The 16111-nt window shown below is 58.6% G+C and overlaps 1 protein-coding gene across 2 annotated transcripts in view; it reads left to right on the top strand.

Moving 5' to 3' along the window:
- Positions 1-16111, top strand: part of LOC105478589 (striatin 4) — a 27572-nt gene extending 11461 nt beyond the window's left edge. The window contains exons 5-18 of one of the 2 annotated variants that reach the window (XM_071087221.1): positions 2062-2259; positions 4427-4568; positions 6523-6682; positions 7279-7392; positions 7738-7832; positions 9624-9799; positions 9891-9938; positions 10343-10464; positions 12304-12474; positions 12646-12786; positions 13256-13354; positions 13517-13603; positions 14859-15094; positions 15290-16111. In XM_071087221.1, coding sequence (XP_070943322.1) covers positions 2062-2259; positions 4427-4568; positions 6523-6682; positions 7279-7392; positions 7738-7832; positions 9624-9799; positions 9891-9938; positions 10343-10464; positions 12304-12474; positions 12646-12786; positions 13256-13354; positions 13517-13603; positions 14859-15028 — 1723 coding nt within the window. In that variant the 3' untranslated portion in view covers positions 15029-15094; positions 15290-16111. Of the gene's footprint in view, positions 1-2061; positions 2260-4426; positions 4569-6522; positions 6683-7278; positions 7393-7716; positions 7833-9623; positions 9800-9890; positions 9939-10342; positions 10465-12303; positions 12475-12645; positions 12787-13255; positions 13355-13516; positions 13604-14858; positions 15095-15289 lie in introns of both variants that reach the window. The other variant, XM_011736048.3, reaches the window with a different exon arrangement.

The raw sequence follows: 16111 nt of genomic DNA, 5'->3' as shown, positions 1-16111 counted from the left end.
TTTTTTTCTTTTTTTTTTTTTTTTTTTTTGAGACGGAGTCTCGCTCTGTCGCCCAGCCCAGGCTGGAGTGCAGTGGCGCGATCTCGGCTCACTGCAAGCTCCGCCTCCTGGGTTCACGCCATTCTCCTGCCTCAGCCTCCCAAGTAGCTGGGACTACAGGCGCCCACAACTGCGCCCGGCTAATTTTTTTTTTTGTATTTTTAGTAGAGACGGGGTTTCACCGTGGTCTCGATCTCCTGACCTTGTGATCCGCCCGCCTCGGCCTCCCAAAGTGCTGGGATTACAGGCGTGAGCCACCGCGCCCGGCCGAGTCTTGCTCTTTCACCCAGACTGGAGTGCAGTGGCACAATCTCAGCTCACTGTAACCTCTGCCTCATGGGTTCAAGTGATTCTCGTGTTTCAGCCTCCCAAGTAGCTGGGATTACAGGCGTGTGCCACTACACCTGGCTAATTTTTGTGTTTTTAGTAAAGACAGGGTTTTACCACGTTGGCCAGGCTGGTCTTGAACACCTGAGCTCAAGTGATCCGCCTGCCGTGGTCTCCCAAAGTGCTGGAATTAGAGGCGTGAGCCACCGTGCCCAGCCCAGCTTATATATTTTATAAAAGCTGGGATTTGTTTTCACCATTAAGCGTTGCGAACATCTCTCCATATAAATTAGTTATGTTGCATCATTTTGAGGACCTTATAATTTCCTTCCTTTAGTCCTATGGAGAAAAAAAACCAACATATAATGTCTGTCATATAGATAACCGTAACTCTCCAAGGCCAGTTCCTTATATTTTGTCGAGGTTACTTTTAATTTTTTAGTATTATAGACAATGTGATGAAAATCGGGAAGGCATTTGTGCATATCCTTGATTTACTCAAGTTAGATATCTGGAAGTGGGGTTGCTAGCTTAAAGTGTGTGCAAACAATAACCCTAAAACAATAATAGTAATACTAACAGGCTACACTTACCAAGTACCTATTATGTGCCTGGCACTGTGCTAAACATTTTCCACCTGTTGGCTCCTCACTGAGATCTCTGTGTGGTATCATGCTAGTATTCCCCTCATGAGAAAAGTGGGATGCGGAGAGGTGATCTGTCTACACAAGGTTGCATGGTTAATTTGTGGGATCTTAGGCAGTCCGCCCCCCAGTGCCGAGTTTTAAAGCCCCATGCTTCCCTGTCTCTCTTGGTGGGGAGATAGGAGCCTCAGACACACACAGGTGCACAGGATGAGACGTACATGCAGGTGTGTGCAGCCTAACATTCGAGAGGCAGGGTCAGGGCTGCGAAGGGACAGGGAACAGCAAAGGCCTCCTGGCCAGGAAGCCTCCTGAGGACTAGCAAGGGACTGTTGTCTCTGTATTTTGATGCCGCAAATACCCCAAATTGATTTTTGTTCTTTTTTCCTTCTTCTTTTTTTACTTTTAGTCCAGTCCCCAGCTGGCTTCAGTTTTTAAATTGCAGAAGTAATAAGTGCTCATTTGTAGAAGTAAGTAGAGTAAGTTGCAAAAGTTCCTCTTACGCCTCTAATCCCATTCTCCAGAGGTCGCTGCTGTTACGTTTTTTATGGATCTTTCTAGGCCTCTTGGGGGACATAATACAAACGTGTGTTTGTGTGTGGTGTAAGCTTTATGCACATTAACGCCTTTTTGTTTTTTTTTCTACAAACATTGGCATCATGTGGATCATAGAACTTAGCGTTTTCGTTCTGCTGTTTACCGTGGCCAGCTTCCCTTCAGGCTCTGCCCTGTCGATCTCCTGCCTCGCAGCGCTATGAGTCATTTGCTGACACAGCCCCTGTTGGTGGGTGCTGAGGCTGGTCCCTGTGCTTCAGCTTCCCCATACAGCAGTGCAGGGAGCACCCTCACACATAGCATTGTGTGTGTGTACAAGGGCTTCCATTGGAAATAGCCTTGACGGGGAACAGCTGGAGCGAGGGTGTGCCTATGTCAGATTTTGGCATATGCTCTTAAGTGGCCCCTTACGAGGTTGTCTCAGTTTGCATTGGCCCCTGCAGTACATGAAGAAGCCCGGGGGATGTCTGACCCGCATGGCTCTACACCCCTGCAGGTACCTGGAAGAGGTGGGCTACACGGACACCATCCTCGACATGCGGTCCAAGCGCGTCCGTTCCCTGCTGGGCCGTTCGCTGGAGCTCAACGGGGCAGTAGAGCCGAGTGAAGGGACCCCCAGGGCTCCACCAGGCCCTGCGGGGCTTAGTGGCGGGGAGTCACTGCTGGTGAAACAGATCGAGGAGCAGATAAAGAGGTAAGCCCTTGGGCCTGGCAGGTGTGTCTCTCTGTTCCTCCTGACTGCTGGTGAAGGCCAGGGTCAGAGCATCAGCTGATGGTGCTGGGTGCCCTGGTGGCCCCTCCTCCTGGAGTATGCCATGGGCTCCCTTGTTCCGAAACCCTCGGTGCCTTTACTGCTGGGATTTCCCTGGATTCCGTTCTGGGTACCCTCCACACACTTCCCCACGGCCTCATCTCCAGCCCTGCCCCCGTCCTGATACTTAGGCCTGCCCACTCCTCAGTCGCATGGGGTGCCTACCGAAGGCAGACCCTGGGTGTCTTGCTAGCAGGGAGTGGAGTACACGTGGTTGCCACCCTCAGGAAGCTCTGGCTTGTTCATTGTCATCAGCAGTTGTCAGTTAAGCAGAACAAGTGAGGCCACGTAGGTGATGCTCAGCACGATGAAGACCACGAGGGCCAATACGTGCTGCTCTCTGGGGGGTGGGCAGGGAGGGCCTCTGTGGGCATTAAATGGAGGGTAAGCCACACGAGTGGCTGGGAGGAGAATGTGCTAGGCAGAGGGCACAGTGAACCCCAAGGTCCAGAGGCAGGAGAGGCGCAGCCTGCACAGAAGCAGCATGAGGCCGGCGTGGCTGCAGACAGCGAGGCGTGGGCTATGGGGAAGTTGTGGTCTCAGGAGTCAGTAACTCAGGGCCTTGGGCTGGGATAGAGTCTGGGTTTAACTCAGGGTTGTGGGAAGCCAGTGGTTTCGAGCAGGGGAGTGATGTAATCTGACGTACCTGATCTACTCCGAGAAGGAAGGGCTGTAGGAAGGTCACAGAGGAGGCAGGGGGGGACCAGTTTAGGAGATGGTGTCCCTGTCCTGGACAGAGCTGAAGGACCTTAGCGGTGGCGAGGCGAGAGGTGTCATCCTCCCCAGAGGCCTTTGGGCAGTCGACACTGAAGGACTGCAGCTAAGGGGAGAGGAAAAGAGACGAGCGACTTCAGGGTTTGGTGTGAGCCTTTGCAGCAGCGTCCTCTGAGACGGGGAAGCCTGGGAGTGGAGGTTCTGGGGGCCGCCGAGGTTGTGTGAAGTGTCGGGCCTGTTTACCTCCACATGGAGAAGCAGAGCTCGTCTGGAGCTCGGGGGCATTTGAGCCCTAAACATAGCTCTAGTTGAACAAGCACATGGGCATTCTCTGGAAAGCCATGGCCGTCTGCAGTGCCTGCAGGAGTGAGTGTAGATGGTGCAGAGAAGAGATCTGAGGACTGCCCAGGTGCTCTCCTGCTTAGAGGCTGGAGGGAGGAGCAGGAGGAGGAAGCAGAGAAGGAGGCTGAGCCCGTGCAGCATATCAGTGTTGTGGGAGGAAGGCCTGTGAGAACGGAGTCCTGTGTCCCGCTGCGGGTGCAGCGAGTGCTCTGCGGAAAGAGTGGAGCTCTGGGGATGGCACCTGTGAGGCAAGAGGGTACATCTGCAGTGACCTCTGCAGCCATTGGTAACCGGCAGTTGATAAGACCACCAGGGCATCAACCTGATGGCAGAAAGAGGGAACGTTTTGCATCCATCTGTATTTCGAATTCCACCCTGCCTTCTCCCGCAGTCAGGCTGGGTCAATACCTCCTCTGCTATAACTTGACATGAAGTTGGAAGCCAGGAGGTGGAAGGAGGAGTGCCATCTGTTGCTGGGGATAGTGCAGGCTCCTGGATAGTAGGGATCGCCGGCGCCCCTCCCTGCGCGAGGCTGGCTGGCTTTCAGTGCCTCGCCGAGCATTTGTAGAATGGCCGTTTCCTCTTTCCTGCAGGACATGCTTGCCTCCTGCCTGACCTGCCCTTGTGGTCTGACTGGGCTGTGGGAATGGTGACTGCTGAGTCAGTGGCACTTTCTCATCCAGCTTTCCTTCTGACTCAGCATAGGATGGAGATTTGTGGCCAGGGTTGGGGGCTGGCCCTCTGAAACGCAGGTCGGTGGTCAGTGAGGAGCTAGGCTCCGTTTGCGGTCTGAGTGAGGCTTGCAGTTGGAATGAGCATTTGTCGGGCAGAGGCTGGGGTTGGGGCTCTGTGTGTGACCGGAGTCAAGGCTGCTTGGGGCTTTGAGGGTTAGCTGGGTCTGGGCTCTGGCCACCAAGTCTGGGCAGGCACCTTCCCATCTGAGCTTTGACCCCTGGCAGGACTCATGCCTCCTCTGCTCCGCTGTCTTCGGCAGGAACGCGTCAGGCAAAGACGGCAAAGAGCGCTTGGGCGGCTCAGTGCTGGGGCAGATCCCCTTCCTGCAGAACTGCGAGGACGAAGACAGCGATGAGGACGATGAGCTGGACAGCGTGCAGCACAAGAAGCAGCGTGTGAAGGTGAGCCTTTCCTCCGTGCCCTGCACAGCCTGGCCTGGGTGTGACCTGATCGAGGCCCTTCCCAGAGTCAACTTGGGCCTTCAGGGGCTGCGGTGTGTGCTGACAGCAGGGATATAGAGACACACAGGCCCTGGCCTGGAGGAGCTTCTGGCCAGCAGCGGCCTTGTAAATAGACACATGCAAAAGGACGTGTTGTGGTGGAGGCAGGGGCATGTGCCCATGAAGGAGGGACCTGTGGGAGATGGCCTCGGAGCTTTCCCTGAGCCCCGGGCTTCCCATTAGCGGTCCGTTTGCCTGGGTCCCCTTCCTTTCTTCCTTTAGACTCAGCTCAGACACCCCCTCCTCCAGGAAGCCTTCTGTGACTCACCCTGGGCTCCCTTCCCTGGCCCTGGCCACTCTGGGATCCTCCCTGTCTGGTCTGTATCCCTCCTGACCCCTCCCCGGGAGGGACTGGGCCTGTCTGGGCCTCCATTCCATCTCCAGTGTCCCAGTGTGGCTCAGCACGGAGTCACGCTCCAAGTGGAGTGGTGTGCACGGAGCCACAGCACTGCAGGAGGTCTAGAGGAAGAGCAGGAGGGCTGTGAGTCCCGGGTCTCAAATGCTGGCCCCTGCTCCAGACGCTTGGTCCTTCCTGTCCCTCTGAGAATTTCTAGTCCTTTTCCACCCTTCCACCCATTCTATCAGGAATCATCCGTGGTGTTTGCACCCCTTTAGGCCCACACCCTTGGGGCTGGCTGGTTGGGTAGGGCTCTCCGTCTCCGCACAGCAGCCCTCCAGCGAGGCCCAGCTGGGAACCCAGGGGACTGCCATGGCTCCCAGGCGGCCCTGGTCCAGCTGTGTGAGTTCAGGCCCATGCTTCTTTGTCTTGGCTTCAGTCTTCTCACCCTTTAGATGGGGCTGAGTCCCTTTGTCTGGGTTGTTGAGGATTTAATTAGCATGAGCTGGTGCCCAGGAAGCCCTCAGCTGCACGGTGGCCATCCCCCAAGTGCTCATTAGGGGTTAGTCGGTGGCGCTGGTGGCACTTGGTAGTGGTGGAGCCCTCATGGTTTCAGGCACTGTTAGCGGAGCACACTTGCCACTCGTGTGCCCCTCAGAGCACCTGTGGTGGTTTCCTCTGGAGTCCTAAGCCCGGCTGCTGCCTTTCTGGGCATGCTGTCTATAAACCCTCTCCTTCCCCATTCTTTCTACAAGTGTTGAATAAAGCTTGGCCCTAGGTCTTCTCCGTGTCCCTTCCCTCTGGTCCGCCCCAATGCAGTTCAGAGCCTGGCCTCTTAGTGCTGCCCGAGAGGTGTCACCAGACTCAGCCTGGGGGGCTGACATGTGGAAGGGGCCAGCCACGCCCTGGAGGAGTTCACAGTGGGCAGAGCTTGACCTTGGTGACCTGGGGCAAGTGGGTTCCCGCTACTCAGCCTGTCTCCTGGCCTGTAATGTGGGAATGATAATGACAGTGTTTACGGTAGCTGTTCACAGATTTGGGGGTTAAGTCGTGTCTGCGAGGTGTAGTCAGTGCTCGTTCAGTGAGTGGAATTTGCTCTTGTGCCAGCACAGCAGCCAGTGCTGTGTTTATGGCTGCAATGCTGTGGTCCATTCGTCCTCACTTGTTTGCATCTCCATATATTCACATACGGACACCAGTGCATATCTGCTCTCCCCATAGGCAGATTGTTGCATTATCTGACTTTTCTTCTTCCGAGGCACCGTCCTGGGGAACTGGAGCAGGCTGAGCCAGGGGTAGGCCAAGGGCTGCGTGAGGGTGGTTTCAGGCCAACCGGCCCTAGTGGTAGCAGCTGTCCAAGGCCCAGCAGGGGGCGCTGCAGGGCAGCTGGCTAGCAGCTGAGGCAGCCCCATGAGCAGAGACAGGCCCAGAGCCCCGGCTTATCTGTTCCCAGGCATTGAGGGGGCTTAGTCTGTGGACAAGAGGCCCCTGACTTGTCTGGCTTTCTCCATGCCCCAGCTCCCATCCAAGGCCCTGGTGCCCGAAATGGAAGACGAGGACGAGGAAGACGACTCCGAAGATGCTATCAATGAGTTTGATTTCTTGGGGTCAGGAGAGGATGGGGAAGGGGCTCCAGACCCTCGGCGGTGCGCTGTGGATGGGAGCCCCCATGAACTGGGTGAGCTGAGATTTTCTGGCCAGCTCCTGCTTGCCTTCCCCGCTGAGGGAGTGGGAGCAGGCCCAGGTGCCTGCAGCCGCTTCCTGTGCAGGGTCTCTCCACCGGACGGATATGTTTCCTGAGAGCAGGGTAGCCAAGGAGAGCAGGAGGCCCAGGCCGTGGCGCCGGCCCCTCACCCCTTCCCTGGAAAATCCCTGTGGAGACACAGGCAGGCTTGGCTCTTCCTGAAGTGGGGCTGCCAGCCCTCCAGGGCGGGCGTCTAGCTCTGGCTGGCCTCAAGGAGAGAACAGGATGAGGACTCAGTGGGGGAGAGGCAGGTGGGAGGGCCACGTCTTCCTCCCTGTCCTGTGATTCCCAGCTAGGAGGGCTCTCAGGTCACGTGGGATGGATGGCTGGGGCCTGAGGCCTAGGCAAGGTGCCCCACGGAGGGGCCCAGTCAACCTCCTCTCCTCTGCCTGTGCGCCCCCCCCCCCCCGGGGCCAGAGCTTCACAGCCCCCCAGAGTGGCAGGGAGCCCTCAGTGTGGGGAAGGCATCACCTATGCCAGACTGGGTTGGAACTGCTGGGTGACTCCGGCCCTATGCCTTGACCCTGCAGAAAGCCGTCGGGTCAAACTCCAAGGCATTCTGGCTGACCTGCGTGATGTGGATGGGCTGCCCCCAAAAGTGACCGGCCCGCCTCCTGGCACACCCCAGCCCCGGCCACACGAAGGTAAGAGGCATCCCCCACCTGGCCCCAGTCCTACGGGCCCATGGCAGAGGGAGGCTGCAGAGCTGAGCCCAGGGCTTCTGTGTCCTCAGGGTCGAGGCCCAGCCTCCAGTCTGCAGCCTCCCTGCCCCAAAAGTTCGTCTGTCTGTCTGTCTCCCTCTCTTTTTGTCTGTCCTGCCCTGTCTGTCTCTCTGTCTCTTTCCAGCTGTGATTCTTCATCTTGTCCTCTCCCTGTCTCTCTCTCTCGCTCTTTATCTCTCTCTGCCTCTCTCTGTCATTCTCTCTCTCCCTGGCCCTCTCTGCCCCTCCCTCCCCTCCCCCTACCAGGTTCCTTTGGCTTCTCCTCAGACGTCTTCATCATGGACACTATCGGGGGCGGGGAGGTGAGCCTGGGGGACTTGGCAGATCTCACCGTCACCAACGACAACGACCTCAGCTGCGATGTAAGTTCTCTGGGTGCCCCCCGTACTGTCCCCATTGGGCATTGTGCCCAGGGCTAGCCCCTGCAAGCTTTGACTGGGTGCCACCCGTGCCCTGCTCATGCTGTTTCACAGAGGGGTGCAGATGTAGACAGTGGAGGGACTTGACTGCGGTCGTCGAGGCGCAGGGCCTGGAAGACTCTGGAGCCCGTGTCTTAATCACAGTTCCATGGCTCTACCACTCAGTGCCCCTCCCACCCTGGTGATTTAATTTGGGATGCAGGAAGATGACCTCTAGCCACGCCCTGCTCTGCCAAGTCAGGCCAGTCTCGTATGAATGGGCAGTTGGGCTGAAATGAAATGTTCCAGGCCTGAGATACGTGGACGGGCCTCTGGGCATCTGGGAGCCTTTGGCCCGCTGGGAGCTTTTGGTGTGAGTGCATGTGCACATTTTACTGTGACAGAATGGGATCTCCAGTGTTGGTGACCTTAGCGAGGCTCGGGGGTGGGGGGGTGACTGCTGTGAGATTCAGGAAGTGGGGTCAGAGCAGAGGCCTGAGAAGTGGAGCGTACCATGGGGTCCCTCTGCACGCCCCAAGGTGTCACTCCATCTTGGGGAAGAACAGTGTTCTGAGCCCCGCTAGCGGAGGGGGTGAGTGAACCACTCAGTAGCACATCCTCTGGCCTTAAAGAACTGTGGCAGAAGGGCTGGCTGAGGCAGGGATGTCAGCTGGGAGCCCATCTTGGGGCATGGCGCTGAGGCTTGCCTGGTACTCTGCTCATCATCTCTCTTGAGCCTGGCCCTCTCCAGGTCCCCCGCTGGGTGAGCGGCACCAGGGCACATGTAGCGTGGTGGACAGAGGCCCCCACACCTCTCCCACTTGTGCACTGCCTCTCTCTTCAAGGTCACGTCTGGTCTCCATGCCCTTGTCTCCTCTGGGACTTCCTGGCCTCTCAACCTCTCTCGCTGAGGCTACTTTTTTTTTTTTGCTTCTTAAGAGAGGATCTCCCTATGTTATCCAGGCTGGTCTCGAACTCCTGGGGTCAAATGATCATCCTAGGCCTTCCAAAGTTCTGGGATTACAGGCATGAGCCACTGTGCCTGGTCTGTGGCTACTTTGACCTGCCACTAATCTGCGCCTCTCAGGGGTGGCAGGAACAAGCCATGGTGTTCCCCTGCTCTAAACAGTTCCTCAGCTCATTTCTCCCAGGCTTTTTCTTAGTGTGAAATGCGCATTCCTCCGGGGCTCACCACCGGTGCTGCCTCATCCCCTGCCACTCTCCTTGCTTCCGCAGCCTGTACCACTGACCTCTCAGGCCTGGGCCCGTCCTTGCTGCCTCAGGGCCTCTGCACGGGCCCTTTCCCTCACCAGGGCCCTCTCCTTATCTGGTGAGGTCCTGCTGGCTCGTGCTTCCTCAGGAAAGCCTCGGTGGCCCCCAGGGAGGAGGGCAGGCTGCCCGATGTCTCTCTGCGCATCTTTAATTCATTGCCCTGCTCATGGCTTATGATCCCACACACTTGTGGGATGGTCCAGTTGTGTCCCTTATTCCCCTTCGTCTCAACTGCAAGACCCCCAGGGGTCAGGCTCACCTTTGTCTCTCCAGAGCCCAGCACAGTGTGGGGACTTGTTGGGCGAGTGTGGAGACTCCGCCCAGCAGAGGAAGGGGAGAGGTCCCGGCTGGAGCCCAGGCTCTGAGGGCATTCCTGCCAGGGTCATCTGGGTGGAAGGGAGGGGGCCTCAAGCCCTGGGTGTCAGTGTCTGCATGACTGCTGGATGGATGCAAAGACACTGAGGCGGCTCCCCCCAACCCCAGCTGTCTGACAGCAAAGATGCTTTTAAGAAGACATGGAACCCCAAGTTCACCCTGCGCTCGCACTACGATGGCATTCGTTCCCTGGCCTTCCACCACAGCCAGTCGGCTCTGCTCACCGCCTCCGAGGACGGCACGCTCAAGCTCTGGAACCTGCAGAAGGCGGTCACAGCCAAGAAGTGAGGGCAGCAAACTCGGCCGCGGGTAGGGGCATCTAGGGATGGGGGTGACAGGGTCTCAGTGACATCAGGCTCCTCTATCATCCCACAGGAATGCGGCTCTAGACGTGGAACCTATCCATGCTTTCCGGGCTCACAGGTAAGGAGGTGCCCCTGAGCCTGCTAGAAATTTCGTCCTAAACGCAGCCTGACCCCTGACCCACTCACTGCCATCCCTGGAGGCACATGGCAGGAGGCAGAACAGCAGGGGCTCTGAGTCCCCACGCCCCTCCATGATATACACAGCCCTGGCTCCTGGGGCTCCATGCTGACTTTCACATACCCTGGCAGCTGGTGCTCAGCACAGCCCTTCAGGGGAGGAGATGGAGGTGGGCTGGGGGAGGGCAGGGGACAGGTAGCTTGTCCAGCTAGCATGGCCAGAGCCCCAGTCACTGAATTCCTTTTGGCCATCCTTGAAGAATGCTAGTAGGAAACTTTGGTCCTGTGGCCAGGGGAGGCTCTGAGCTTGTCTCATCCCCCTTTCCGTATCTTTGTCCCTTCCAGGGGCCCAGTGTTGGCTGTGGCCATGGGCAGCAACAGTGAGTACTGCTACAGTGGAGGGGCAGATGCCTGTATCCACAGTTGGAAGATTCCAGACCTCAGCATGGATCCCTACGATGGCTATGGTGAGGACAACGCCGCCTGCCTTCCCCTCACATCCGCTGGGGCCTGGCCGTCCGCTCCACGCACGCACACGTCACGTCCATTTCTTGCCCAACACTGCAGGCCTCGGGAGTGCATGTGATGGCTGCCCCGTCTGCTGTGTTGTGAGCAGCACGATGTAGTGCGTGGCTGAGGGACGAGCCAGCCAGGCTGGGAACGATGGCTGTGGGAGGAGGTGGTGAAGCTGCCTGAGAATCATGTGAGGTGGTGTCCAGAAGGCAGAGCTGGGACCGCCCAGGCTGGGAGCAGCCCATGCACAGGCGTGGCTGGCCCTGGCAGCCTCTGCTCTGCCATGCCGTGTGCTCTGTATGTGGGGATCCACGAGCGTCTCTGCGTGGTTAGGGGGAGGGCATGTCCAGAGAAAGCAGAGAAGGTGGAGTTAGCTGGGCCAGGCTGGAGGGAGTTGGGGCTTTCTCTTTGGAGCATCTAAGACCTAAGTAGGGAAGTGACCAGACTGTCACTCCTGTTCAACATCTGTCCTCCTGCTCTCTGCCACAATTTTTTTTTTTTTTTTTTTTTTGAGACAGAGTCTCGCTTTATCGCCCAGGCTGGAATGCAGTGGTGTGATCTTGGCTTACCGCAACCTCTGCCTCCTGGGTTCAAGTGATTCTCGTGCCTCAGCCTCCTCAGTAGCTGGAATTACAGGCATGCACCACCGTATCCAGCTATTTTTTTTTTTTTTTTTTTTTTTTTGAGACGGAGTCTCGCTCTGTCGCCCTGGCTGGAGTGCAGTGGCCGGATCTCAGCTCACTGCAAGCTCCGCCTCCCGGGTTTACGCCATTCTCCTGCCTCAGCCTCCCAAGTAGCTGGGACTACAGGCGCCTGCCACCTCGCCCGGCTAGTTTTTTGTATTTTTTAGTAGAGACGGGGTTTCACCGTGTTAGCCAGGATGGTCTCGATCTCCTGACCTCGTGATCCGCCCATCTCGGCCTCCCAAAGTGCTGGGATTACAGGCTTGAGCCACCGCGCCCGGCCGTATCCAGCTATTTTTTGTATTTTTGGTAGAGACGGCGTTTCATCATGTTGACCAGGCTGGTCTCGAACTCCTGACCTCAGGTGATCCACCTGCCTTGGTCTCCCAAAGTGCTGGGATTACAGGCGTGAGCCACTGCACCCGGCTCTGCCTCCTCTTGATCATGTACCTGGCCCTGTGCTCGACCTTGTCCGGACAGAGTTCAGAGGTCTTTGTCTCCTCTCAAGGGGAGGACAGACTTTAGAGAACAGGCTCACCTGCATAAGGTCAGGGTCGGTCCCAGCCACATTAACCACCACACTTTCAGTGTCAGCAGGCCAGAGCTGCTGGTGTGGACTCCAGCGACCAGGGAAGCAGTGGTTGGACCTCTGAATGACCAAGGGGCTTTGGAGAGACCAGGCAAACTCATGCACTGGGTCACGGGCTGAAAAGACTGCTTGGGCCAGGGCTGGGACCAACGCTTGGCCAGCACAGGCCGTGTGCCACTCCTGGGACCACAGAACCATACTGTTCCTTCTTCCTTAATGGAGTCCAAAAAATTCTGTATTGAGTTCTCAGTTTCTGGGCCCTGCTTGGGGAGACAGCCATGAATAGAGGGAAATCCCTGCCTTCTGGAGCCCTAGAACCTTCCTTGGAAAGCTAGTGGGCAGTGTGAGCAGCTGCCGGCCTGTCCTGGTGGTGGACAGTTCCAAGGGGCAGCAGGTGTGAAGCGGGTGCATGGGTGATTGGAGCCCAGCCGCCTGGGGCTTGGCAGAGCTGGGGCTCTGGGCTGTCCAGGGAGGAGCTGACATCCCTGACACAGCCCATTTCCTCCCTGTGGTGGGTGCAGACCCAAGTGTGCTGAGCCACGTCTTGGAGGGCCACGGGGATGCCGTGTGGGGCCTGGCCTTCAGTCCCGCTTCCCAGCGCCTGGCCTCCTGCTCCGCCGACGGCACCGTCCGCATCTGGGACCCCAGCAGCAGCAGCCCGGCCTGCCTCTGCACCTTCCCCACAGCCAGCGGTGAGTGGGGCCCTGAGTGGGGGCCCCAGCACCTTACCCTGGAGCTATGCAGGGCTGGAGGCTATCAGAGTGGTTCCCGCTGAGGCCCCACGCCTCCCACCCACAGTCCCCCACCCTGGGGCAGGGCTGGGTCTGAGGGTCCGTTCAGCCTTCTCTTCCCTGTGCCCTCAGAGCACGGGGTCCCAACCTCAGTGGCCTTCACCAGCACCGATCCTGCCCACATCGTGGCCTCCTTCCGCTCTGGCGACACTGTCTTGTATGACCTGGAGGCTGGTGGTGCCCTCCTCACGCTGGAGTCCCGGGGCAGCAGCGGTAAGGGGGCTGACATCAGCTCAGGGAGTTGGTCTCAGTGTCTTGCGGGCCCCACTTCCTCCTGGGGCTTTGGTGACCCCTTGCCAGTCAGCTCAGATGACTCCCCTGCACCCTCGGGCCCTGAGCAGGAAGGAAGTCGGGTCCCAGTGGAGGGCCCCCCGCCCTCACAGCCAGAGCACTGGGGGGGCCGAGTGGGGAGAGCGTGTCAAGGCCACTCCGTCAGGCCCTCTTGGTAGAGTGGCGGAATGTGTTCACGTTTGTTATTCCTCTTCCCCCAGCCCCAAAACAGGGCCCAGGGGCTGCTTGTGCAGAACCAGCACTGCGGTCAGGGATGGGAGTGCCCTCGCCCAGTCCCCCTCGACATCCAGGCAGAGGCTGCCGTGGGGCTGTCACGCTGCACTCGTGCCTCTGTTCCAGTCTTCCTGATTTTCCCGTTGACAGCCTTCCCTCTTCCTGCCTTTTCCTTCAGGTCCAACCCAGATCAACCAAGTGGTGAGTCATCCAAACCAGCCTCTCACTATCACCGCCCACGACGACAGGGGCATCCGCTTCCTGGACAATCGGACAGGTGAGGCCTAGCCCCTTGTGCTCGCGGTGGGTGGGGAGGGCCAAAGGCAGGCAGCAGAGTGTCCCTGTGGGAGGCTCTGGGAGCGTCTCCTCCAGTCCTTCCATTCTCTCAGTCGAGGCTCAGAGTGGGAGGGAAACCTGCCACCCGCCCCTCTCGCCTCAGGTAAGCTGGTGCACTCCATGGTTGCACACCTGGACGCAGTCACCTGCCTAGCCGTGGACCCCAATGGCGCATTCCTGATGTCAGGAAGTAAGTTGGGCACACTAGTTGCACCAGGGTTGGGGAGAAGGGGAGGAAGAGGCCTGGGCACTGGCTCCAGGCGAGTGTTCAGTGGGCCCGGGGGCCAGGGCTGGGGGAAGCTGGTCTGGGCAGGAATGACAGTGGTGACCATAGAGGGCAGGGGGCAGCTGGTCTGGGCGGGAATGACAGTGATGACCATAGCGGGCAGCACAGCCCACTGGGGCACTCCTCTGGGGCACTGGAGCTGCATCGTCTTATTTGGCCACTAAGCAGCCTGTGCGGTTGGTACTTTGATCCCCAGTTTACAGATGTGGGCCCTGACGCTTTGTAACTTGGCCATTGAAGCTTCGTAACATCAGTCCAGGTCTACCTGGGGGTACCTGCAGGGACTTCTGTGCTCCCACCCTGCTGTCTGTGGATAAGGGCATTGAGGCCAGCAACGCGGCTGTGCTTAGAAGGGATGGAATGGGACGTAGGTGGGTGGAGGAGACTGGAGGTCGCTGTGGGGTGAAGGGTGAGGCCTGCAGTGAGTGCAGCAGTGAGTGTGTGTGTGCACAGAGGCGCAGGCTGTGGTGTTGGAGGCTGTGGCTGGGCTTTGCCTCTGGGCCTGTGCTGGCAGCCTCTGGTGGGTGAGGGGCCGGTCAGTGAACTCCAGCCCAGTGCCCAGACAGGGCTCTGTTCTGGGGGCCACTAGACAGTGGAGGGAGCTAAGCCTTTGCCCTGCCTGATCCTCTTGACCCTAAATCAGACCTCTCCTCACCAGGGCCCTGCCCAGCCTGCTGTCCTCTCCCCTCTTCTCCCCAAGCCCCTGCTCAGGCTCTTGTGGCCACCCCCGCCTCCTGCCTCAGGACCTTTCCCACCTGTCCTTTTGCCTGGAAGGCTCCCTGCATTCCTCCTGGGGCCATTCTGTCCTCACACTGAGCGGCTGGGTTGCTTTCTTCTTTCTCTTCCTGTCTCCCAGCTGCAGCGTCAAGGCTGCGGGACAGAGAGAGTTGCCTGTTTTGTTCACTGCCCGCCCCTCCGCCCCGGGGCTCAGTGTGCAGTAGCTGCTCAGGAAATGCTGGGGAACGAGATGGACTGTGGACAGGAAGGGACCAGGGTTCTCCTTTGGGTGGGCCTCAGGAGGTGATGAACAGAGGGTGAGAGAGGAGAGTTGAGCCCCACTTCCCCTGAGGCCTTTGGACAAGGCCAGGTGAGGGGTTCCAGGACTGCGTCTGAGCGAGGAGCCCGGTGACCACCCCTTCTGCCCCCGACCCCTGCTCAGGCCATGACTGCTCCCTGCGTCTTTGGAGCCTGGACAACAAAACGTGCGTGCAGGAGATCACAGCCCACCGCAAGAAGCATGAGGAGGCCATCCACGCCGTCGCCTGCCACCCCAGCAAGGCCCTCATTGCCAGTGCTGGCGCCGACGCCCTGGCCAAGGTCTTCGTATGATGCCCACCTGGCCCTGCCCTGGCCGCCACACTGGCTAGGGTGCGGGGCCGGGCAGGTGGGGCTGAGGTGAGGGCAGAAACCCCGCAACCTGAGTCCCTACACATCCATGCCTGGTACTCCTGAGTGTGCTGAGCCCCGCAGTCCAGTCGGGCGTCCTGTGAGAATCACTGGGGAAGTCCTGGGCATGCAGGGGAGGGGCTGAGGCCTGAGAGGTGCCCTAGAGACGGCGGCTCAGTCTCCTCTCCCTTCTCTCTCCCGCAGGGGACTCCCAGCCTCACTGGAGGTGCAGAGGCCTGGCCTCTGTTTGCCGTGGAGCCTGGTGGTGCTAACGGCCCTTTCCCCAGGAATCCCTCCCCCACGGCTGCCTTCCCCAAGCATTTAGCCTGGGGATGGGCCCCTTTCAGGAATCACCCCTGAGGATGGCCTCGGGGTTTCCCCCTGTGCCCTGACAGCCACTCCTGGTATCAGAGCTGCCTTCCAGAGGGCAGCACAGCCAGGGCTGGGTGTCTTTAGGGATCACTTTTTCCAAGACTCCAGAAGGTGCCAGGTTCTCCCCTTGAGCTCCTGCTGCCCCATCCCCCATCCTCCCAGACCTGGGCAGGAGCTGTGCTGGGAGAAAGGGTGGCAGCCGGAAGCCTCGGAGCTGAGCCCCGGCCTGGCTGCCCCTCCCCTCTGGCCCTCTCCACTGCTTTCCAGACACTAACCATGGCCTCCAGGCCAGGGATTGCCCAAGACTCCTAGGGCAGCCCTCCCAGCGCCCCACGGGGTCGCCCATGGGCAGAGATGGCTTTCTTATGCCCCTCCCTGGGGCATGGAGGGTGGAGGGGGCCCCTGGGTCCCCCTGAACTCCCTGTATATCTGTATAAATAACGGGATTTTCATGGCGCTGCCCCACCCACGTTATCACTGTGTGATGGTCTCAGTCAGTCTCCTCCCTGCCTCCACTCTTTCCTCTATTTATTTCACTCTTGTTTGGTTCTACCGTGCACTCTCGGTCCCCTTCCAGGTTCCTGTTTATAACCCCTATCCCCTCTGCCCCCATCTTGTATGTGAAAACTTGTCTCAATAAACCCTTTGGAGTAA

The sequence above is a fragment of the Macaca nemestrina genome, chromosome 20 (assembly GCF_043159975.1).
Source record: "Macaca nemestrina isolate mMacNem1 chromosome 20, mMacNem.hap1, whole genome shotgun sequence".
Lineage (NCBI taxonomy): Eukaryota > Metazoa > Chordata > Mammalia > Primates > Cercopithecidae > Macaca > Macaca nemestrina.
This window is presented reverse-complemented; position numbering and strand designations above follow the sequence as displayed.